Genomic DNA, 26,362 nt, shown 5'->3' on the forward strand with positions numbered 1-26,362 from the left:
CAGGCGCTCGGTGTGTTTATAACCTGGTCGAGTATAGTATAGTATATTTTACCAAGTATTTGATCCGTACGCTCGCACACTTGCACCTATACACTAATCGACCTATTGCCTCTATGACAGTGGCAGTCTAGCTAAAAGGACAAGGCAGGTTTATAAAGGGGGCTTGGGGCTTGTTGGGTTGGTTATTTATAGTTAAATCCACGCACAGCGTGAACCACCCGACTCCGCCCTTCGCTCTGTATGTGGGTTTCTGTGGTCTGTAACACATCTACAAACAGTTTTTAGGTTGCCCAAATATGTTGTAATAAGATTGTTTCTGTGAACTCACGTTCTTGACCATTGGCCCCTTGGTTAATTTTTGCCTCTGAATGTTACCATACTACTTAAAACGTGAGGGTTCGAGCTACATACTCCATACTCTACAATAATACTTAGCGTAAGAACTTTTGAACACATCCGTCGTTGCCTTCTCGTGTCCAAAGAGCTTCATGCGCTTATTATTGTTGAGTATGTCTTACTACGTACAGACTAAGCAATAGGAAGTATCTGCGTCAGCTAAGGAGTCTGTAACAGGTCCATGCAGGTCTTTACTGACTAGCGAAGTCCGCTTAACAAAATTTGTTCCTGGGCTAGTTGGTTGCCAATAGCGCTTGTCCTCTGCATCGGTGTTTTTTTCGTTGTCCTGTGTCGAATCCGCGTTATCCAGTATTTGAGATTAGCCAAGTCCGTTCTGCCTAGCTTTTTATCTTCGAACACCACGCCCTTACACCTTTTGATTGACTAGTCGGCCTCTGTGATACTGGCAGACTATGTAGGTACAAAGCGACCAATAAAAAAAGTCCACAGGTAACATTGGCGAAGCGGTCTCCAAGACATCTAGCTGTGGACGTTTTATGGGCTTCCTAAATCTATTTCGATAAGGATCGGCTCGTGTCGAGGATCCGCAGCCGTCGGCAAAAACGCGTAGCGTACGCAGAAGCAAAGCCGGCAACAACTACAGCAGCAATAGCAGCAGCAGCAGCAACAGCAGGCTAGAAAACGAGCAAGCAGCAGCAGCGTGCAGCTGTTGGCTCACAGCAGGTGGGAAACGAAGGCAGCAGCCAGCGCGATCGTTGTAAGATGGAGAGGATGAAAGGCGGAGGGGGCGAGGGTGAGAGAGGGTACGCGTACGACAACCAGCGAGCACAAGGCAGCCAGCAGCCTCGCGCTGACTGCATCGAAACGGAAAAGCAACCTCGGCAAGAAAACATGAACACTATGCAAGCTGCGCTATGTTAGGGGGGGGGGGGGGTCTTGCGGCACAAAACCGGAAAGCTTGAAATGCGGCGAGCGAATAAAAAGAAATTAATAAAACGAAAATGAGATAAAGGAAAGGAAGCCACCCCCCTGCAAGCGTGTGCCATGTGCAAGGGTTTGAGAATGCGCACATAATCACCGCATGTGCCTTGATAGGTAGATAGATAGCTAGCGAGACAAACGTCTACTCTTATCAGGTGTTGCTTAAAGTGGTATAGGAGGGATTACTGGTTGTTCTTTACTGTAGTGTAATGATTATCACCTTAAAGGGGTACTGACACAAAATTTCGCGGTCGAGATAGCCTGCTGGATCGATTCCCGTGTACCTGCGTGTACCATCTGCAAAATATCGACAGCGAATAACGCTTGGAAGGTATTTTATATGAATTTTGAAGTTCGCGAGCGCGATCCAGCATTATAGGCCGCACCTGGTGCATTGACACCCTCGGAGGTGACCCGAGGTGACCCCCCTACTTCCCCTACGTAACCGTTGCAGCCGGTACAAGTTATGATGACGTCGTAGCCGCCATTTCTGTTTTGACGCGCTTCCCGACGAATCGCTCCTCGCCAGCGGGTCAAACCTGAAGTGATTCGCCACGTCGAAAATTTCTTCCATCCCCGCCGCAAGAAAATCGTCGCCATCAGACGACGATGAGCCCGACGACGACAGACTGCGCGGAAATGCGTCACTGTTCTGTGTGCTCACGTGACCGAGCGTTTCACTCGCTAGGTGGTGATAGTTGCACCGGGCGGCTTGTCGTTTTTGGAGCCCTGTCAAACCGAAACTGAGGCAGTGTCGGTAATGAGGAGCTTGTAATTAATTATCTGTCGCGCCCTGCAGCAAACGACGTGCCGTGTTTATGACTAACAGGCCCCCAGCAACACATTGCAGCAAAAAAAAAAAAAAAAACGCGGGGCGAAAATTTTTGTGTCAGCACTCCTTTAATTGAAAGGAATTAAAGTGGACGAAATAAACACCCTTTCGGGAAAGCGCGACTAAGAAAGGAAATTTGATTGGAAGCTTATTCTTTCTCTACATAATCTCCTCCCAAGCTCACGCACTTCTGCCCACGATGCACGAGCTGCCACAGGCCATTGCAGTGGGAACTCTTCAGTTCGAGAGTTGAGAAAGAGCTCGACTTGAACGATGACTTCTTCGTCGTCCCGAAAAAAAATTTCCCGCGAAGTGTGCTTTTCGTGAGAGGGACGAGGTATAGAAGTTACTTGGTGCAAGGTCAGGTGAATATGGCGACTGAAGCAAATTTTCGCAGTCAAGGAGGCTGCACGCGTCACTGTCACCTGTGTTGAGTGAGCCGGACTGGCCGGACTCTACCGACGGGTGCTGCCATGTTTTTGTTTCGGTGCCCTAGCGGTGTTGCGCGGTGTTATATAGAACGGAAGCTTTATATTACGCTAAATCTAGACAGACGCACACTCATTTTGACGTTTATCGCGTAATGCATTTTATAAATCTATCACACTGATGATACGAACTTTATGAACGCCCCTTGTATATAGCGGGGTCAGGACCGCGCTGCGTTTGCATCGCTATGAATAAGTTGTCAACCGGAAACGTTGTCCTATAGCGAACAGGTTGCTTAGCGCAGTCGTACTATAATTCGTGCGTTGCACTCGGCACACGCACGCAGTTCGTGGAAAGCACCCCACCCCGGCGTTCAGCGCATAGACTGCGCGTACCTCGTACTGCATACGCGGTTCCGGCCGATGTGCGCGCCATGTGGTTGCACATATGGAGTTCGCGCTGAAAACGAGTAAAAAAAAAAAAAAAAAACCGTCCCCATGCAGACTTGTGTTAGCCTTACTTTTTATTTATTTTCTTTCTCACGCGCGTGTTCGTATGCCTATTTTGCGAATGAACGCGGTATAGGTACGTGTTTTGAGATAGCGCTGGCGGTGCAACTGTAAAATGAATTTCGGGGAAGGGGTCTGTTAGACAAAGCGTATGGGAGAGGAGGAAGCCGCCTGGACTGATTGCCACACTTGGTGTCACACACAGGACCTATCCGGCCAACTGTGTTCCGTGTGCGCTTAGTACGCTTCCTTATAATTTTTATAATTTTTTTTTCATTCCGTGTGTACATGCGTTAGCACTTTTGTTTTTTCTTGCCGTTTGTTCGCCGTGAGCTTTTGTGTGCGATTCGTGAGTAAAACAGCTATGATGAAAAGCATTTTTTATAGACGTGTTGGTGGGTGGGCGGAATTTGTTCAGATTCTGATAACGGGAAAGCGAAAGTCGATCTAAGCGCAGGAGTACACAGAAGAACAACAAGCAGTTTGTTAAACTAGGTTAGTGGTTCGTAGATTATGCAGCTGCAATGTACCCTGGCGTCACCTTAAAGGGGACGCGAGCTCTCAATCTTAATCATGTCCTGCACATAAAGCACTCTGTAACCGGGACTACTCTAGACGCTTGAAGTCTAACTTCCTGGTCATATCCGGCACTTTTGCGCGTGCCCTGATTATAAGATTGCTGGTAAGCTAAAAAGTACGCGGCCCCGCCACGGTGGTCTAGTGGTTATGGCGCTCGACTGCTGACCCGAAGGTCGCGGGATCGAATCCCGGCCGCGGCGGCTGCATTTTCGATGGAGGCGAAAATGTCTGAGGCCCGTGTGCTTAGATTTAGGTGCACGTTAAAGAACCCCAGGTGGTCAAAATTTCCGGAGCCCCTCCACTACGGCGTCTCTCATAATCATATCGTGGTTTTGGGACGTTAAACCCCAGATATTATTATTAAAAAGTACGCGAGAGCGGCGTCTAAGAACGGTGCTGTAATCAGCACCACCTGTAGCCCGGCCGTGACGTCACATAATTTGGAATTGTCACAATGATTGTAGTTTATCGGAGATTGTCAGTTAACGACTCGCTTCTCATATTTAGAAATAAGCAAAAATCAGAGCACGCGACCGTTATCCTGCATGGGCAACGGGACAGGCAAGTCAGCAGCGCTCGAGAGGATGTACTGTGGCGCGACCATGGAGACATGTACAGGAAGTAAGCTCAAGCTGTCTATACAGGAAGGCTGCAGAAGGGCCTTTAAAAATGCATATATTTTTTTGTAAACAGCTCTAAAGACACAAGATCGGCGACCGGTGGGAACAGGCACCTAGCAGTCCTCGCTTCCTGCTGCTCATTTTGCTCCATCAACCGTAATGTGCGTCAATGCTAACTCGCGTAGTTCTCTATTTTATTATATTCTATAGATTCTCTATGGAACTACTCGTGCCCGTACGACACCCATACCCGCACGTATAACTATGCCTTGCCTTTGCACATATTTCGGCCGTCCCTGTATCTATAAAACTCGGAACACCAATTCGCCCACTTGTCCCCTGAATTGCGTTGAGTCTTGATCGAGTCTTCGCCGTCCTCAGATGGCATTTTATCGAGAGGCAATCGAGTGCCGTGTATGATTTTCATAAAGGATATATCAAATCCTTGTTTCGGTTCGCCTTGGCGCTATGCTTACATTTCTTGGCGTCTATATACGAATTCTTTTGACACTCTAGGTTATCTAGGTGTGCGGTTGGGTGTTCTCTTTACGAAGAAAACCTCGTAAAGTGTGCCTTATACGTGACGCGACGAGACACCTTGCCGCGATTAAATTTACATTTGCCTCGATGAAACATTCCTCTCAGCTGGTGTGCTTGTCTCCGATAGTCTCGTTTATATTTTCTTTTTTTTAGTCATGTTTCTTTGTCGCGGATTATTAGAACTGTCGAGCAACTCGGCAATGCCTCGATAGGGCCTCGATGACAAAAAATAAAACGAAAAAAAAATAATTTCGCCGTTTCGCTCACGCGATATTAAACGCATGTACATATTACGCGCCCGCTCGCTCGCATTGGTGTGCATGTGCGCTGCCTTCGTATTGTTCGCATCTTGCCAGCTGCGGTTTAATCGATGAGCTTGCACTGTTTTTTCCACTCCGCGGATGCCGAATCCTTCCCCTCACTCCTCCTCTCTCTCTTTCTTTCTCTCTCTCACCTCTCCAGCTCTGCGCACTTCGTACTCGTTGTGCACTCGTCTACATATGCGCGCTTAACGTCTGCGCGGTTTGCGCATTCAGCGCAATCGCTCACGCTGCTTTTGCAATTTCATGCCGCACGCTCGCCGGTGCGGGCTTAGTCTTGTACTTCTTTATTTATTTATTGCTTTTTTCATTGGTTTTGCAATGCCTGTTTCTTTTTCTGTAGAGAAGGTCTGGAAGAATACCATTGTCCTTGCTTGCGAGCTCAGGCGCGAAATTATCGAGAAAGAGGCCTGCGCCGAGACAATGCAGCGTTTCTGGCGCACAGCGTTCCCGTATTATATATGTATATCTATACCGTTATGCCGGCATCCGCGCATGCGCGGAGCTTGCAGCGCCTGATTCATGTTTGTTAGCGCGTGGCGCCTGCGGTAATCGCCACGTGGAATAAAGAGCGGTATAACCTTCGTAAAGCTGTAGCCTCTGTTAAACAAAAAAATAATAAGAAAGTCCTTCACTTTCACATGATTTGTGCCACGTCAATATCTGTCTATAGACGAGCTCACTTTCAACGCATGAGCGCCGCCATCTTGGGCTGTTAAACGAATGCTTTCTTACTCTTGGGTGTCGTGACGTGAAATTAACGGTACGGTTATTTGCGGGCTGCTGAAGAACGTAGGACAAGGAATAAAGGCACAAGCGCAAACTTTGAAATGAATTTCATAAGGAGGCGAAAGACGCATTTATACGCACACATATGTGACGTATATAGCATGACGGCTTCGTATCTACACGCGTAATGTCTACAGAAAACGAACAGTGCACAACTCATATGCTCTTGCAGTCACTATCAAATCAGAATGTACCGAACGCAAGGAAACGTGGAACGCCGAAAGATACGCCGAAAGGAGACACACACCTATCACCTGAGTGATTACGCGTGTAGACATCAAGGTGTTTCTCATGCCACGTAATGACTCTCTTTAAGGAAGTATGCTAACTCTCTTTGGAGATCATTATATTCCCGTCGGAGAGTCATGGGACAATCATATACGTAGGAAGTCAGAGCTCACTGAAAAAGAGGTATACAAATACTATTTTTGTTTTCTTAGAGTGTGCGCGGATTGATGAATTTTTTATTGTTAGTCATCGTAGTTAGGAGCGTAACTATTTAAGCGCTTATTTATTCCGGAGACAGTCAGGTCGCTTTTCGTGCAGAAAAGGAATTCAGTCACAGACTGCATATACAGACACACATACAGATTTATTGCTGGTTCAATTCATTTCGAAAAAATTTAAGTTATTCTTTCAACATAGCCGTCGGAACGCGGCACATTTAAAATATAGCAGTTGATTTTGCAGTGTGATCGTCGGCAACAATACGTAGCACATGCGAGTCGTATCGGGAACATTGAATATGCAGGGGTTTCATTTCATCTAAAGGTCAATGTGCATGGACATATATAGTCGGTTATAACCTGAGAATGGATATAAGCGCAATCAACGGGCATCACTGTACCACCCAAACAGAATTTGCATGGGCCTCCCATCCAATCACATGTGCTCATTTCCGTGACGTCAACTATTTTCAGTGCGGTGTACCGATACAGACACATTTTCGTGTCGTCGCTGGTTTTAAAGCGAAAACTTGAACGTCCTGGTTAGTTTCCTCAGATTTTCTGACATCACTGCTTTGCTGAAGGTCATATTTTAGGCAGGAACGACGTACCTTTAGTTTTCGATATGCGTGGCACTTAAATTAGCGCAGAAAAAAAAAAAAAGAAACGCCAGGCCTGCGCGGAAAGCGCAGCACAGTCACAGCGAAAGCTGGAAGAGCGGCATTTCTAGAGCCCGTTATAAACTTTCCTGTGGCTACTAATGCAGGTACATTAGCAACGTACCCACTACGCCACAAAGCGTAATTTTTGGGAAGTTGGGAAGCACCCAGCACGACATTATTCGTTGTTCTGCGGAGAAGCGAGGTACCATATGTAAGCGATTATGTGCAGTTTGTTGATGCGGCGGTTGATGACGATGAATAATTATGGTTGCGCCCTTTGTAATGGGTTGGAAGCTTTAAACGACCCACTAGTTACGTAATGCATATTGTGTGACGCCCGGTCGTTATTTAACTGTCCCACCACGCTTTATAACACACTTTAACCGGAGAAACGTATAGAGCGAGAGACAGAGAGAATTGACTTTATTGAGACTCTGAGGAAATGGATCATGGAAGCCTTATGGGCTTCCTTGGCAACCAACAAAAGTGCACTTGCGAGGAACCCACTACGCTATAAATCATTGTAATTTTTGAGAAGTATGGCAGTAGGCACTGTGCCATTTTTCGTCATTCTACAGACACCCGTGGTACCTGCTAAACGCATGTAAGGCATTATGCGCACTTTGTTGATGCTGTGTGTGATGACGATGAAGAATTATGGCAGAGCTCTTTGTAATGGGTTGGAAGCATTCAACAACTTACTCGTTGCGCAATTCGCATTGTGTGACGCCTGGTTACAGAATTCGCGTTGTGCGACGCTTGGTGCTTATTCTACTCTTTTACCACGCTATATTGCATATGCTAATGTGGTTCCTTCCCGACATGAAGCCTGTATAGGACCTTTTTGCAAAGCAGTTTCAAGCACCGGCATGGCTCAGAGGTTGAATACTGGGCTCCCACGCAGAGGGCCCAGGTTCGAACCTCGTTCCATCCTGGAATTTTTTTCGTCTTTAGTTTTTTTTCTTATTTCGAGCGATACTGGTTACGGACACCGGCGGCGGCGGCGGCGGCGGACCACTACGGCACCAAAAACGGCCGGTGAAATGATCTCATAACAGCTTTCGCTGTAAAAATTCTACGCTAATGTTCTTCTTGTGTAGGTCTTGTAGTTCTAAATTCTGCGCTCAATGCAGCTCCACTGCCGTGAAACCTGAGGAAGTGCGTAGCACGGGCAACCCAGCGATTCCCTTGGCAATCGCGGGCTTGCCGAGACGGTGGCGCCCTCTCTTGCGCGGCGCGGGTATCAGCCGGACGTTTTAGAAGCGGTTTTCGCGATTTTAGGTAAATAATTGCGATTAATTCATGGTTATTTCTGTAATTTATATTATTTTAGACCTTGTTAGTTTATTTTGCACTGGTTTTGAGCATTGTTAGCCTTGTTTTAGGCCTCTATTGGCCAGTGCGTGACCATGCGACATGAGACAGTGGATGGACGACAAGCCGGAGCCCTAGAGTGCTACGCACCTAAAAGTACTTACTGTTCGAAAAGAAAGCAGCTTGCACGACTCTCTTGCATAGGTGAGTGAAAAGCGCGCCGAGGTTTCGCGGGCGGAGCTCGTATTTATTCTGATGTAGTAGTAGCCGACTATAGGTGTACATCATAAAATGGTGCTAAAACATGAGGCATTAAAGCCGGCAAGTGGTTTATGCAACCTTTTCCTTGATTTAATTTTTAGTGGCTGCGCACGGCAGGGGGGTTCTAACGAATGCGTGTTGTACACGCGTTTTGTACAAGAGGGCGTCCACGCTGCATGTCCCGAGGCGGCGGCGAACACCTGTATAATTGCTGTTTCCGGTAGTGGAGCGGCTGTGCTTTTTTTGTCACCTTAATGTCCCACTTCCACGAGCAGCCGGCGTGTGTGGCAGCCATGTCTCGTTGTTTGGAGTACACGCAGTCCCTTTTTAATGGCCCTGTCTGCACGTGGCAGCTATCGTCATCGTCATACTGCGTGTACCGCGACACATCGCACTCGTTGCCTATTAGCCTCGTTAGAAATGCAGTGTGAGGTTATTACTTTTTGGCACTGGGGGTGAACGATTGCGGCTGACGTTTCTGCTTTTACTTGCTGCCCGACTTCTAAACACACTGACGCCCACTTACACTCACTCACTCACTCACTCACTCACTCACTCACTCACTCACTCACTCACTCACTCACTCACTCACTCACTCACTCGCTCGCTCGCTCGCTCGCTCGCTCGCTCACTCACTCACTCACTCACTCACTCACTCACTCACTCACTCACTCACTCACTCACTCACTCACTCACTCACTCACTCACTCACTCACTCAATATCGGGAAGTAACGAAACATCAACATGTCTTTTTTTTTTCTCTCGTGGTTCTCGCGTTCTGCGCTAAACTATTTCCTTGTCGAAGTTTGTAATGCCAAAGGTTCATCATCGAAACTAGATGCTCGCATTTGGAAACATACATGGGAAACAGAAAATTGTTGTGGCGATTCCTGGAAGCCGAATTCTAGATGAGCGCGCTGAAATATGCGCGAAGTTTCCGAGTTTCCGTACCGGCGCTTGGCGTTTTTAGACCTTATGCAAAATTGCTGCCATCTAGCGGCCGCAGTGCGCATTTCCGCCATGTTGAAGGCTAAGCGCGCTCCGCATGTGCACACACGGAGCGTACTTATCGACGTGTGGCGGCTGATAGGAACGGCAATGCCGACATATTTTGGTGTGCCGTGTTGCTGAGATTGAGGAAAATGGAATGCTGAAAAAAGGTTAGCAGGAATCTAGCCTCCATGTGTTATTATAGGTTTTCTTGCGGCCGACGGGAAGCGGCAGATCGTTCCGTTGCTCCGGCTATACTGCTTACGATTAACGCCGTATTTTCGTTCGCCGTTCTTAATATATGCGGTATGTGACAGCATTGGCACTCATCGGAGAACACTCTTTCGTGTCATGCCAGAACGAGACAGTTTTCGCGCCGTGTACTTTTGCAGGCACAGGCAAACCGACTTCGTGTACGAGCTCCAAAGCTGCATCGCGGCTACTGCCTGCGCTGCTGTTGACAGCAGGGGTGTAGCCAGGGGGGGTGGGGTGGCTCAACACTCCCCCCTCGAAAATTTTCAGTTTGCTGGCGTATATATACACGCGCACATACAAACGCACGCACGAACATCGATAAAGTATGGTTGAACCCCCCCCCCCCCCGGAAAAATATTTCTGGCTACGCCCCTGGTTGACAGCATTACTTTATTTATTTCATTTCGATAACAATTACATATTAGACAGACGCGTCATCGATTCTCAGCGAAAGAACCGATTGTGCTGAAACGTGTTGTTTGTAGTTTGTTTTCGACTGTGTAGTTTAAAAAGGTAGCGTATTGCTTCACTATGCGTATTTTTCAAGCATTTCATGTGCTATCACTGCCGAATTCAGAGGGGCGGCCCGGATGGCCTGACACCCCCTACCCCTGCTTTCTTTTTTTATTTATACCCCAAGAAGAGCACATGTCAGGTTCTCCCAGCTGACGCTGATCGCCCTTCGGAAAAAAATCCTGCATCCAACCCTGTGTGCTATGAAATATTAAGAGATGCTTTTGTGTGGCACTTTTCGTATGAAACTGAAAAAACATGCTGTTCCCGCAGATGTGTTACATTCAACCATCGGTGCGCTACCGTTGGTTGCGCGCTGAGATGGTTTCGTAAGCGTTCAGTCGGCGACGCACAGCTGCCTTGCTGCAACGGGTTGAAATTGTAAGGCTCGAGTAGGCCCCGAAAGCGACGATGTGAACGCGAATACTCTTGGCGGATCGTGTTATTTACGAGTACATGTCGGAAGGCAATTCAGTAAAATACTAGCTAATCGGCGCCTACTTTCTGGAGTAGCTAACGCGTTTCATGTTCACTTTTCACGTGCGTGAAAAGCGGACCTTTCTTACATTTTATTCGTGCGGTAGCTCTATGCAAAACATACATCAGTGACTACATTGTTTCAAAAACAACAAACAGGACAGCGGTTTTTTCTTCTTTAACTAAGATGCACAATACATTAGGTCGACGCAGGCTGTCCCGTATGAAATACACTTTGAAATGGGTCAACAGCACTTTCTTACCGTCATCGCTGTGCTCAGCCGCGTCGCGCGCCAATGCCTCCTCCCAAAAATCCTACACCACACGCATGATATCCCGATAGCTATATAACAACACTTCATTCGCTACACTAAAAACAGACAAAATTTATAACCAAGCGCAAAGCTTCAGTCTCAGCGATGACCGGCTTACACGTGACTCGGTGACAAACATGTACCTTCTTCTCGTTGCGAGGTAGTTCTTCACACGTAATAATTGCCAACGTAAAAACTAGGAAATGCCGGTAACGTGTACAGGCTCGTCTGACATTTTTATGCCCCGATTGCCGACTATCAACGCAGATACAAGCAAGAAGTTATAGCAACGATAGCAATACGATTCGGACACAAGCCTCCAACATGGCGCCGAATCAGTAGTTTCGTCAAACCTCCGACAGATGGCAGCAATTTTGCATAAGGTCTATTCTGTTTGACGTGCTTATTTCTTCTTTTTTCGATGATAAAAAAGTGGAACCGCAGAAAGAGGCAAGACGGCAATTCAGGAACAGCCGAATTTACTAAAGAACTTGACGCGATCCAAGAGCAAGATTTCGTCAACGTCATCATAATTAAGGAAATCTTCGCGATAGTGGTGTTACCTAATCTGTCCTGAAGCATCGCTTTATACAGCGTGAAAATAGAGCATTGATTTGAGACGTGCTACAAATGCCACTGAAGAAACAAATACTACCTTACTTTGAAACGGCATACCGGCGAAGTTGATTGCAACACGCGGAACATTCTATCTGTCAGAGGTCCATACGCTTATGCACAGCCATTACGCTACGCGATTGCCTCTTCAATCAAATCATCTATTCAGTTCGAATTTTTCGTTTCCGATAAAGACTTAAAGTGTTATTTTCGGGCTGTCCTTTCCTAAAGCATAACTTTTATCTTGTATGAAATTCTCCGCTGCTGTTTTCTGTTTATCTATGCAATGTAAAAAACTCTGCATGCAAACACAATGTGAAAAGTGTTCCAAATCTGCGTTATTTTTTAGCTGTATTAATTTTAGCTGTATTAGTTGTATTAATAATACGTACTACAGGTGTTCCAAGCAAGCATTAATAATGAGAATGCCTGCTCACTACGATCACTACACTGCCGTGTAAGAGGTAGCCGAGACCATGGTCAAGTCGCTGCTGCAGAATATAGTCGCTTCTCCTGCTTTTTGAGGAATGAATGAATGAATGAATGAATGAATGAATGAATGAATGAATGAATGAATGAATGAATGAATGAATGAATGAATGAATGTTAGGGTGATATGCCGAGATCACAAAGGAAGAGGGCAGGAACAAGGGCTTAGAAAATACACCGAATACTACAGCATATAGTATAAGCTTAATCATGCAAATTAAGGACAATACGACTTTACCTTCATGTATGAATAGATAAGATAGGTCGTGCTTGGAAAGCAGAAGCGAAAACAACAATACGAATCTCTACAAATTGCAATGTACCTGACTCAGCGAAATTTCCTTTCCGACTGAGATTTTCACGGTGCTCGGCTTTTTTTCCTTTTTCTTTAACCCGTCACCGCCGACAACACCGCTTTACGTTGATTGGTGCTGACTCGTCGTTCCAGTCGTAGCTCTCTTACTGATATCTTCGTGATAAAAAAAAACAATACAAACAGAGCAGCGAACGAAAGGAAAAGCTATGCGTGGGCGGTGATTCTCATTGTCACGTCGTCCTCGTCGGTTTTGCGCTGAACCACTTCGGCACTTTATCGCGTGCAGCCATTGATTTCCCCTTCTGTACGTGTCCTTTTTTTTGTTTTTTCTGCGACGTTACCTCTCGAAAAGGGGGGGGGGGGGCTGATGGGCGAGGTGTCATGTCGGATAACGGACCGGCCGTTTTTGATAAAGGGCCACTAAAGTGAAACATTGAATCAGTTCAGACTGATTAATTATGCTCTGAAAACTCTGTTGTTGATTTCATCAACACGGGCTCATTAGTAGAAGAGAATGTCAGTAAAGTTGAAAGTTGGGCGAGTTGGTGATAGTTCATGTTTACGTTGGAAGCAGCGCACTTAGACAAGGCATGACAAGGTCTTTCCTGTCTTTCTTCGTTTCTTGTCGTGCCTTGTCTAAGTGCGCTGCTTCCCACGTGAACAGTAGAAGAGAAAATGAAGGTCAAAGTTTAGTTTTAGCAGCGATGCTGTTCTTAGTCGAGGCTTTCATCTCCGGGGCCGTGGTAACGCTGATCATAAACGAGTATGTGCCACAGGAATTGGGTAAATCCCACTACTCACCACTGGTTCGCTAAAAATGAAGGCAACAGTTGAAGCTTCTTTGTAAACCTGTGTATAAGAGTGGTATTATGGTCAAGATGCAATAAAACTATGCTACCACCTCAAAGCTTAACAAAGAGTGTTTAATAAAGAGCAGTGATAGGACACTCTGTCACTGCTCGAAACCACACAGTAAAAACACCCACGGACGTCTCCTCACGTCGAGTTAAAATGCTTTCTCTCTCGATAAACAGAAGGCGTGTTGTTCTAAAGCTAGTCTATAGACTGAGCTTAGCGAGCTTTCAGAGACATTAACTGAGCTTCGACGATCCGAATACAACGTTAGACAGACTTTTGTAAGCCCATGACAACGATCCAAAGACATCCTGCGAATAAACGCGAACGCACTACAAAATTGGTCTACAGGGTGTCTAAAGGACAACGCATAAACTGGGTTCATCAAACGTCACATCCATAGAGAGTGGTGACGCGGTAATATACACGTGGCCTCCAAACGACGTTTACACTGAATTTTAACCTGGAAATGTCGGTTATGTTCGGAAGTATGTCTTACAAGACGTTTAAATGTAAACGACCCATATGTTGTGCTTTTAAGAGGGTATTTTCATAATCTCGGATAAAATTTTTACACGACTTTTTTAGAAACCTCATATACTGATTACCCAAAAGGTCTTGTCCATAAGGAATGTTAAGGTTACTCAGAAGACGTGTACAGATAATTATGTGAATATATATGTTTAAAAGGGCAAGTTCGTATGGTCTAAAGTTATTTACAGGAGCAAGATGTTTATAGACAACATATAACCCGAATTCTTAAATAAGGCTGTTTACATAAGGCTTGGCAGAATGATCTATATATGTCTGTAGGCAGCACATATACGGTTTTCTTGGAAGGACATGCATGTCCACGGGGGCTTGCAGAGTGGTCTACAACACGTCTAATAGCGCACATACTTATTTCATAAGAGAAAGCGTCCATAAAAATGGACGAAATAATCGGCAACGCCTACACAAAGTACGCATACACTGTCCACGATAGGGCTTGGCAGAGTGCTCTGCGAGACGTCTGTAAAACGACGTCAAAGTAAATGGTTCCAGCAAGTTACGACGTGAACACTAGAGTAGAGACGCACAGGACAAATGCTGGTCTTTCCTCTTGCGCTCGCGTCGTAACATGCAGGAGCCCTTCACTTTGTCATCATGTACCAACTGGCCCAGAAAAGCGCTAGTGTGTGTGTGCCCCTTCTGTCCTCGTCTCTTAGCGCTGTTTCGTCACCATGCCCAGAAAACCACACTGTAAAAACAACGTGTATGCTGAGTCGTACTTAAGAAGAGTAACAGCGCTACGGTCGGTCTGTTCGAGCTTTCCTTTTTGACCTCCTTGACCAAAAGTTTGGTGTATTACGGCTGGCTGGCGATTGTGACGGCTTGGCTGTACTTTTTGTTCGATGTGTCGCCAGCCTCCCCCCCACCCACTATCCCTCTCGCCCTTCTCGCGATGCATCGACGCGCCCGTGTAGCATGCATCACACACGCCGTCTCTCCCTGTCCTTATTTCTCTCTCGCTTCTTTTCTTTCCAAACCTTGGCCGTACCAGGGCTCTGCGTCCTCACGTACGTTTTATCGATTTCAATTAGTTGACGCGCTGCCATTAGGTCGTCTGCGACGATACTAATTGGAGCCGCTGTCCGGTGTCGAGCGGTTGAGAGTGTGTTGCGTCACGTGTTGTACTCCGCTTGTGTGCGCAGCGTTCGGTATCGTCGTTCATCTTTCTCTGTATTGTGAACACAAGGCGGGATTTTCTTGTTTGGGCGGCGACGCTATTACTTCAAATTGATTCGCAGGTTTTGGCTCCTGGACCCTAACTACGCTCAGTGTTTTTCTCCAGGATTGCTTTAACTGAGGGACATCTTGTGTTTCGACAGCAGCTTTTAATTACGTGGTCTTTATTAAGTGCTCTTAAATTACAAATGTACATACGAGATGCCCCTCTCCGTAGTTTTCCTTTTCTTTATTTGCTTGTAAGTTTAACGTGTTGGTGCGTACTGCAGGTATCTGTATATTGTACAAAAAACAAACGATGTAACTTTGATTTATTACGTGCATCTTGGAATAAGCCGGATCCAGTGGTAACTTATACCTTTCCACTTGTCTACAGTTATCTAAACAGACGAACAAGAAAATGAAACTCCGTTATGTGGTCGTTCAGTTACTCGGTGCATTTATCCTTTGCGAAATAGACGTAGGCGTTGTGTAGATGTTCTGTGGAGCAGAATTAGAAAAAGGTCAATTAACTGGGCAAATTCAGCAGACTGCGTATTCATGTGCACTGATCGATGTCGTCTGCTATCACTCCCAGTTCACAAGGGCCGTCTGTTTCCCATGCCCAAATATAGCAGGAATCTGACAAAATTAGTCTTCCGACACTGAAATGTAATATAAGTCACGTACTTCTGTTTGCAAAGAGGGAGTGTAATATCTACACTTCCCGTGGTGACTCAGCAAATATATGGCGTTCGTCGTTTGGAACACAGAACTTGCGTGTCGAAGGAATGAAAACATGAATGATAGCCTATTTCCATGTTTAGCAAAACGTTGCTCCAAAACCAGCTCGCTCCTCAGCAACGGTGCAAAGGCACAGCAACACTGATATTCTTTGCAGTTGTAGCCACCTTTTGCAATCAATCAATCAATCAATCAATCAATCAATCAATCAATCAATCAATCAATCAATCAATCAATCAATCAATCAATCAATCAATCAATCAATCAATCAATCAATCAATCAATCAATCAATCAATCCATTCCACTTAACCCTGTCACATCACCGTATTTGTTATGTAGCAGCCCAAGAACACAGCGCCAATCTCGTCAAATACAGTAGTATGGTGTGCTTGTGCATATTTGGCACGTATCATACGTCACTCTGTATTTATAAAAAGGTTTCATCTTGGCTTTGTCAAAATGCTATCAGTGATAGAGTACACACCCCGTTAAGTCTTCTGGCGGATCCTAGTAGCAGTAAAACTAAACTTGGCTGGAGAGTATTTTCCTCTTGTAATATAAGTATAGTATTTTAATATTACTAATTGTTGTTTATTTACAAAAAATACATATGGACGAATAAATAGAAGAGGGGAATGACAAAGGAAGCTTTACGCCTGACTTGCATACATGTCTATCGTAAAGGCCTGAAGCCCAATAATTTATTCTTCTCATTAGCATATTGGCGCTACATGTTGGCCACAGTGCCGAAATTAAGTTGTCGAATGAATGACTGAAAGATAAATTCCAGCAAGAGGCGCTTTCCCATTTTCAAGTATAATGTATCCACAGTCCGCCTGTGTTTCTTAAAACGCATCCCAGTCCGAGCCCGGCCATTATGGAACACTGATCGCTTATAGTTAATATGAGTCCGCCGCTTTATATAACACTGGAGAGAAGGCTTTGTAGCACGCGTGCACGTATGCATGCATGACTGCTCCGCCTACACCGCGCCCCGTGGTTATCACATATTGACGTGATGGTGAAAACAAGCCCCCCCCCCCCCCGGGTATATATATATATATATATATATATATATATATATATATATATATATATATATATATATATATATATATGTGTGTGTGTGTGTGTGTGTGTGTGTGTGTGTGTGTGTGTGTGTGTGTGTGTGTGTGTGTGGTTGGTTCTGCTTAGTAGGTCCTTAGTAGGAGTTTTAGATGAGTTTTAGACGACTCAAGACTAGATTGATTTTGATGTTCCGTGGTTTCGTGATACCTTTCAGCACTTGCCACCCGCAAGGCAGACTTGTTGCAGTTTGACACGACTGCTTAAAAAACGACGCGAATCCCCAAAGTAAATAAATAAATTCATATATTCCGGGTGAGGGCGAATTTTTTTTAAACTGCGATGATTTTGTTTCTGACACAACCGTACGGATTTATTTCGTAGCATTGTGCTACAGATAATGGACGACTTCACGAACCTCCCTTTTCACTTAGAGGTATCACGAGTATTACTGTTGTCAATAATCACGGTCGTCATCAACCTGTCCGTAGACACCCCAGCAATTTCAAAGGGCAGGAGCGAATGAACGGGCTAAATAAAGCGAGTATTCGATGCACGTGGGAGAATTGCGATCAGGCTTACAAAACAAAACGGTCGCTGACACATGGTGTCCCAATGTGAAATCTTTCTTGCCTTTTTTTCTTTATCAGCAGTTTTTCGTGCTTTTAGTCGGGAATATACGTGTTCCATGCAGCTTCGGAGGCAAAGATAACGTAATTGGCCGCGCGGCTGTTTGATTTTGAAATTGCTGCGCCTTTTCCTGCGCGCAGGTTTCAACACCGGGCCTTTGCGGGAAGCGCATGTACTCGTTCTATCTTCATTATTTTTGTAATTTCGAGGTCCTTGCTTCCTTCTATTTCCAACCCTATAAGCCCTGTCATCGCACGTGTACGACCATTTGTTTTACAGACTCACCATCTCATACAGCCTCGCGTGCGAGACCTCGCAAGACGCAGCTTGTAGCGTTGCCATTTGCAAGGCTACGTTTTAAAACTCGCAACTTTTTTATGACGGTGTCCACCGAGATGTGACGGAAATGACGTCATTGCAATGCACGAGAACCGGTCACAAATTTTATGTTCTTATCATAAATGCGATGAAGTAATTCACGTGTGCTTCTACCTATACGCCTTTGTCTCACTCTGTGCTTCGCGCACTGTGACAGTTGCCCTTAGGAAAGTTGCGAAGGCAGTGCAGCCGCTCCACTTTTAACTACCGTATTCTACTATATACAGCTATTGTTAGCCGCGACTGTTGTCGACTTTTGTTGGCCTAATAATGGCTACTTAAGACTTGTGTGGGCTTAACTATTATTATAGACTTGTTATGGCCTAATAATAGTTATTTAGGACTAATGTTGGCCTAATAATGGCTAGTTTGGACTTGTATTGCCCTAATAATGGTTATTTAAGACTAGTGTTGGCCTAATAATGGTTACTTAAGACTGCGGTTGTGTAAATGATGACTATTTGAGACAAGTAGTAGCTAAATAATGGCTATTGGCATTAACTAAATAATTGCTGTCGACTTTTGTTGGCCTAATAATGGTTAGTTTAGACTAGCGTAGGCTTCACAATGGTTAATTTAAACTACTTTTGGCTTAGTAATGGTTTGTTTAAACTGATGTTGTATAAATGATTTCTATTTGAGGCTAGTATTAACTAAATATTTGCTATTTGAGGCTAGTGTTGGCTGAATGACGGCTAATGCTGGGTAGTGCTGGCTGTTGTTCAAGTGGAGCTAAAGGATCGATAACGCTGACTAACGTTGCCAAATGACTAAAGCTGGCTATTGCGAAATTCTTGCAACACGGGGTGTCGCAGCGACAAGTGTTCAAGAATTTTTCATCTCTTCAAGCTTCCAGCCTCCGCTGAACTTCTGCCTGAGTTGGCTATTGGCTTTTATAACACGAATAACGCAACCACTTGATCTCAGTCCAGCGAGTGGACTACTTTTCTCTCTCTCTCTCCCTCTTTCTCTATGTTCGAGCTAGCTATAGAGCAACAGCAGCAACCACTTGTAAAGCAAGGATGCTACAGCGGCAGTCCACAAACACTCTTTGCTCCCGCCGCTTGAATATGCGCTGGCTGCGTGTACGCGGCAGGGCTCCTCGCGCTCCTTTGAGCTAAGCCGCAAGAGAGAGAGAGAGAGAGAGAGAGGGAGGGAGAAAGGAAAGCTGTTTAAAAGAGACGAGGAACGCTGGCGGCATCGTTGGCGCGGTAGTCGTTATTGCGCTGACGAGCTGCCGCCGCCGCCGCCGAATGCCGCATGCATGCATGCAGCAGCCACCGCTTTACACGGCTTGTTTTCGTATACCTTCGTTTTCGCCGCCTGTAAGACACACACGCAGACATACGGTGTACACTGGGGACAGGTGCTCTTGCGAGGAACTCGCGGATGCAATGAAAACAGGAGGAGGGTTGTGGAGGCGAGGGCACAGTGCTTTCACCTGGATGTGTCATGATGACTTCTTGAATGACCTCTATGGAATGCCGCGCATGGACTAGACAAGTCCAAACAACACGAAGGCTTCAAAACCATCATGAGAATTAACCTAATGAAGCTAGCAGACTATGAAGCCAGGGAAAGCATGGGGGACATTATTTGTAGTTCTTAGTTGCAGTAATTTTGACATCAACGGAAAGGAAATGAAGTGGACGAAAAAACTTGCCGCCGGCTGGGACCGAACCGTCAGCTTTCGAATTAGAATGTTTCTTTCTGATGTGGGGCACGCTTCCATGAGTTTTCTGGACACAGAATGCCCACTCTTGCCCGAAATTCCACTCTTGCCCTTTCTACAGCGATCGTCTGTCTACATATATGGTATACAGCCAACGAATAACACAGTTTCTATCGCCTCTGTAAAACTGCCGTCCCATACTCTTTGCGGCGCTTTGCCGTCGCAAGGAGTATGGGACCGACGCTGTTGCACTCGTTGACGTCATGTCAAAGCAGCAGCCACGTAACAAAGATTTGCGTTTTGTACGCAGGCGGGCCCTCAGGAAAGCAAAACAAAAATCTCGCTAAAGTTATCGACACGAAAGAACGAAATAAAGGACGAGGCAGGGACCTGCTGCTGCGTAGCTGTAACGCGCCGCCGACTGTCGAAATAAACGACGTGAATATATAGAGAGGATCGAGGGTCTCTCGCCTTGTTTGTTCGCCTCCTGCAAGAGTGCAACTGAAAATGAAAAAAAAAAAAAATGAAACGTAAACGTGATATCGCAGCGTCGCGAGTTGAAGAAGCAAACAACGACGTAACAAAAAAAAAAAAAAAGCCATCGGTCGACAACACACCTGCGACTGAGGTGAACTGGCTTACAGCTCTCTACTGACTCGCTTATTCTGTGTGCCTTGCTTAAGGGGAAAAAAAAAATAGAAGCGTATATACATACATATCGCAAATGTATGCGCATTTTTTAGTCTGGCAACTGCGCATGCAGACAGGCCGGGCGTGATGTAGCCTTGTTTTCGCTGGTTCCCACTTTTGTCTTTTTTTGTTTTTGTTTTTTGTCGCGTTCCTATTATACCTGGTTCACTCGGAGCCACAGGGCGTGAGGCGAGGGAGGAGGAGGAGGGTAATGGGGGGGATTGTAAGGAGGTTGTAGCATAACCGGTGTGGCTTGGCAAAGAGGAGGGGAGGGGGGGGGGTGTTAGTGTTAAGCGATGACGACTCTGTGGGGGTGTTTATATTCGGAAGGTGTGAATTGCACTTCTACGCCCGTTGTGCATGGGCTGCCTGTTTTCGCTCTGCTTCTCGCTCTCTTTGCGTGGTCTGTTGGCGAGCGCGTTGGAAACGGCTGTCCCTTCATATCCGCGACTTAGCATATTATCTCTCGCCTCTTCTTCGCACCGTTCTGCTCGGCTTGCCCGGAAGAAGATCTGTGCGAGCAGCTGTTTTTTGCTGCGTGTCAAGGTTTGTTGTATGATTCCGAGACTCCGTTTTTTTTTTTTTCCTACTGACAAGCCCGTGACGCTATCATGCGTGGTGGGCGATAAGCATATGGAAGTTGACTTCACACGCTGAAAATTTAAAAGCCGTACGTACAGGGCTGGATGGAGTGAGTCCTCTTAGAAGTTCGCCGCCTTGCACTCAAGACAGGAAAAATTGCGCGTCATGTTCAGTTGCGTATCAGCCGCAGTGCAAGAGCACCGAATGATGTCAACAAAAAAGGCTTCAATATTTCTATCAACAACAACAACAACAACAACAACAACAACAACAACAACAACAACAACGTTGTGCCTGTGATTACTTTTTTCTAGTTTTTTATTCTTTCATTTCTTGCTTTTGTGCGTTTTTTCCAACAATAATATCATGATGATAGGATAGCCAGCTCTAACGTAGCCTACCTCCCCATGTTGTGCATATATAAATAAAAAATATAACGATATCTGGGGTTTTCCCAAATCACGACGCCATTATGAGCCACGCCGTAGCGAAGGGCTCCGGAAATTTCGACCATCTGGCATTCTTTAACGTGCACTGACATCTCGCAGTACATATGCTTCTAGCATTTCGCATCGATCTAAACACGACCCCCGCGGCCGGGATCGAACCCGCGACCTTTTGGTCAGCAGCCGAGAACCGTAATCACCGCACCACAGCGGCAGATCCAAAATTTCTTTCACAGGTACTATTTTGTTTGTAGACAGGGTAGTGAACTCCACGGCTGTAGTAGCGAATGTATAAAAGAGAATAATTTTCTATGGAAAGTATATGAAGAAGAGCTTGTGCAATGTTTTACGTGTATTGTGTTACTTGTATTCACCACGTTTCTTAAATAAAATGTACTTTCATGTAGAACGCAAACCGGAATAAGAGTTTCTGTAAGACCTTATATACGGTCTTTAGCACTTGACCCTGTTTCTATATAACAAATAAGAAGATACGAAACGCCTTCGTAACCGAGAGCCGTGACGTGCACATGGGGACAGTCACAGTGCGTCTAAAGCCCTTATAAAAATGTATTTATGCAGTATACGTATCGTATATCGACTTCTTGGAGACGTCTTGCCTTAGTCTCGCTAGAGACGTCTCGTCTCGGCTGCGTAATGTATAACAACTCAGTTTATTTTTCCTCGTAGAATGAGCGATTTGCCGCAAGTCGAAGGAACGGAAACTTTATTGTCAAATCAATGAAATGTGAGTCCGGCGTCTTTTTAGTGGGCCTGGGCACCCACCGCGGACGCGGTTCCGAGACCTTGTCTCGAAGCGGCTTCCTCGGCACGCTGGACGGCCCAGAGTTGTGCTGTCAGGTTCGAGCTGAGCAGTGCGGTCTTCCAGCGTGAGCGGAGGCTGGCGGTGGAAGAGACGGATGAATCGGCACTGTTCGATTTGTCTGTTAAGCCCTGACACTCCCACAACATGTGGCTAAGCGTGGCAACCTCGCCACACGAGCTGCATCTGTTTGTAGTGTAAATATCTGGATACATGGCGTGCATGAGTCTGGGGTTTCTGTACGAATCTGTTTGTGATTTCCTGTAGTGTACCGCTTGCGTCCTGTTTAGCCTATCGTGAGGGGATGGGTATACGCGTCTCTGTAACTGATAGTGTGTCGTGATATCGTGAAACCTGGTCGTATACGGTGCTCCCACGCCCAGACGTTTGCCGTACCCCGCGGGGCTTTTCTTCCTCCGATGATGCTCGGTGAATGAGGCCTCGAGCAACACGGTGAGCCGCTTCGTTTGGGGGGCTCAGTCCGGTGTGTGCCGGTATCCACAGTAAGTGCCTTCGGTTATCGAAGTCGACCTCTGACATATATGCACGCTCATACGAGTACAGACAATTTACACATTCACAATAAGAAGATATGAGAACATATATGGACTGTTGCATATATGTGCATATCTTGCATTGTTGCTAGCATGACAGCACGGTCGGAACTTCAGTCAGCAGAGAATGCAAGGCAATAACTCCGCATCGCTGGCCAATCAATCTACGTAAACCAAGTAATCCATGCAAACAAACTTTATAAGATCAAGTTTTTTCGTAGTTCAGGCGCACAAACTGAAAACTAAGATTCTACTGGCTCAATCACTCATTCACTCAACTCGCTCACGTCACTGGAATCGCCTCACTGAGCTCACGTCACTGAGCTCACCTCAGTGAATTCACCTCAGTGAACTCACCTCACTGAACTCACCCCACTGAACTCACCTCACTGAACTCGCCTCAAAGAACTTACAACACGAATCACTCACTCACTCTCTCATATCACCCACTCGCCTCATTCACTCTCGCTCACTCACTCTGCTCACTCGTACACAGATTATTACTTTCTCATTTACTGTGGCTTTCTGCACAAACAGCAGCAACCACAAGGGGCGAGGCTGACACTATACGCGACAGCAAAGGCAATATTATAATACACACTCTGAGTTTGGTACACATCAGTGCATATTCAAATGGCTGAGGAGACGTATAATACGCATACACAAGAACCCCGCCGGCGCCGCGATGGGTTGAGTAATGACATGCGCAGTGCACCGGGGCGGGATACGTGCATTCTTCATCGCAAGCGACGCGAGCGCCTGGCTGCGGTGGCTGCGGCGGCCGCTATCCATTGTTATGCGTGCGTGCGTGCGGCTGCGCGGGACGAAATGACGCCGCGGTGACGACTCGCGATATGCAAATGAGATGCGCGTTCCCCAAAGCGTGTCCGATTCGAGGCGAGCTTTCAGAGGTGACAAGTGCGGTCCGGCGCGCGCGCGCGCGCATCACACCGGCGTCATTATTATTGTTGGTGATTGCATTGTGGTCTCGCCTTTTCTATGCCAGCGAGCCGCTTTTGTTTCGGCGCTTCTATCCATGCTCCTTTTGTCTCGTGACTGGCTTGACGTGCAGATTCGCGGTGGTGGTCTCTGTTGGAGCTGTTCAACCTTTTTAATGGAGGAAAGAAATGAGCTAAAGCGTTGTTGTTGTACGAATGGCGGTGATCGACACGATCGATTTTTCGCTCGAGCTCGCTTCATGATTACTTTAAAGCAGCCTTCCTATAGATGGTCGAATTTGTTCCCTGAACTTAAGTACCACAGAAGATGTAGGTGAGGTCAACCAAATAAACTCCCTTAAGCTTAGAATACAGCCTACGTAGACTGTAATTGTACTTCTCGTAGGTCATTGTCTTTCTTGCACGCTCACGTATTCACTTTATTAGGTCCACAGGCGGCGCACTAAAGACAGCCGTTAACGCGTCTATGTTATTGTTGCTGGTAGTTCATACACTTACAAGCACTTTTGGAACGACCGTATAGGCAGTTTATGGGCTTTCTACTTTCACCTCTTGAAGTGCACAGAACAGCCGCCAGGCAGCTCGGCGATTGTCCTCAGCTTGATAAAGAGAAGGCTTAATTTTGTGGCACCGTGTACGATCTTCGTATGTGACTTGCCAACAGTTTATTACTAGGCAACAACAAATAACAACAAACCGATAAAGTAATGCATTTTCGCGCGGTGGTCACTCTCACACAACCTATATGGGAAAGACGCAAGCGAGTGCGAATTTTTCCAACGTATCCACCGCGGCTTGGCTTAGCTTTCACGCCTCGCATGGCCTTGATAGGCGCGCTATACCATGCGTGTCTCTATCTAATCAAACTCAACCTTGCCTCCGCTAACTATTCACCAGTTTAAAAATTCATCAATCGGCCGCACCAACGCGCTCGACGTGCGACGTTCCAGAAGACCGAGCATGCGTGATTTACCTTTGGCAGTCTCGGGCTTTTGTATCTCTCGCTGCCTCGCAGGGTTTCGTGGTCTTCGCTTCATAGAAGAATAACGTTATTTGTAACGGTGATTGCTCTTCTTAGTTCACAAGCCGTACATTCGATCTGTCATAGAAGAAAAAAAGAAAATCTTTGATATATATGTTTCCATTGAGGCTAACTGCGCTGCAGTAGTCGATCGAGAGTAGGCGCACAAGTAGGCATATATGTGTCCGGCAAAAACATTTCTACATGACCGGCTTTGACAACCAACGGAGACCTAATCTGCAGCGGCCCTATATATCTGTTGTGCATGTGAAAGATGTTGGTTTTGGGAACATTCATGCTGTGCCAAACCTCTCGTTGCGCGAGCATGTGCATATATATTGCATTACTGAGACTGAATGTGCTAATGTTCGTCCATGTGTTTATTTGTCTCGATTTGCGCTTGTCGACAACTTCACAACTGGCACTGTGTAGCAGAAGCCGTGTTTCCATCCTCAACAGCACAATAGCGGAACTTCAGGACACCGCCGCCGCCTGAACAGTGGCGTCACGTATATGACGTTATCGGAAGAGCGGGACGTCGCTGTCGACGCGCTCCCGTGTTGTAAGTCATATTGAGCGCGACTGTACATTGCGGCAAAACTATTACAGAGCAAAGTCGAACAATGAAATAGCAATCTGTTGCCACCAGCTCCGCTGTTTAACCAGTCTTGGTGACGTTAAGTGAGTGAAGCTCCTTCAAATTTACCTTCAAACCTTGCGCAGTGGTGTGACGTCATACGTTGACGTTGCCTCTCAGGTGGCGGCTACCGTAAGTTAGGCTATCGTGGTCCCTGGCATATGGAAACACGCATAGCTAAAGAGCAGTACCTGGCGCCATACATAAGCACAGAATTCTCCTTAAGTACATTTATTAGAGAAGTAATATCGCCGGATGCCTCCGTGAGAGTTCCCGGTCCTGGACTCAACGTGTGCTTGCCTTGTTCTGAATTTTTCTCGCAGACACCCACTGTTTCCCCTGTTGGCACTGATCTTCGAGAAGTGCGAACTGGCCACCTGCACACCCCGGGAGCCCGGCATCGCCGGCGGGGATGTGTGTTCCTCGGAATCCTTCAACGAGGACATTGCCGTGTTTGCCAAGCAGGTAAGGTCCCTCTTCTCCCCGCCATCCCTCAACACTGAACGTGGTGAGGGTATTCCAAGTGAGTGGGAGTGATGATTAGTGCATAAGGTGAATCCACTGTGAATTAAGGTGAACCGAAGGTAAATTAAGGTGAATCAAGTGTGAATTAAAGTTAACTAATGTGGTGAGGGTATGTAACTGCATAAAATATTAACTGTGAATGAAATGTTGAATATGAACGAAATGTGAAGTAACCCCTCGGCGGCAAAATTTGTGGAACCAGTGTGTCAAGTGCGTTGATTGAAGTGTGTTAATTTAGTCAAGTGTGTCAATCAGTGTGTTAATTCAGTTAAAAAGAGTTCAGTATAAAATAAACGCGTACTCCTACAGGAATTTTCAGTGCTTTCTTTGTTATTTGTTCCTTCTTTGTGGACTTTGAGCCAGACACCAGACTTTTGCAAAAGGAGATCGAGGTATTTTGTCTCTTGGCACAGCAAACGAATTTAAGAACTTAAGGGTGCCAATCGATTCATTCAATCAATCAA

General features: G+C 46.1%; 1 protein-coding gene across 1 annotated transcript in view; it reads left to right on the forward strand.

The window, feature by feature from the left end:
- Positions 1-26,362, forward strand: part of LOC119374983 (homeobox protein homothorax) — a 348,064-nt gene that overhangs the window by 34,633 nt on the left and 287,069 nt on the right. Inside the window, exon 3 of the mRNA XM_049411114.1 lies at positions 25,697-25,838. Coding sequence (XP_049267071.1) covers positions 25,697-25,838 — 142 coding nt within the window. The remainder of the gene's footprint in view (positions 1-25,696; positions 25,839-26,362) is intronic.

Source organism: Rhipicephalus sanguineus, chromosome 11, assembly GCF_013339695.2.
Source record: "Rhipicephalus sanguineus isolate Rsan-2018 chromosome 11, BIME_Rsan_1.4, whole genome shotgun sequence".
Classification (NCBI taxonomy): domain Eukaryota; kingdom Metazoa; phylum Arthropoda; class Arachnida; order Ixodida; family Ixodidae; genus Rhipicephalus; species Rhipicephalus sanguineus.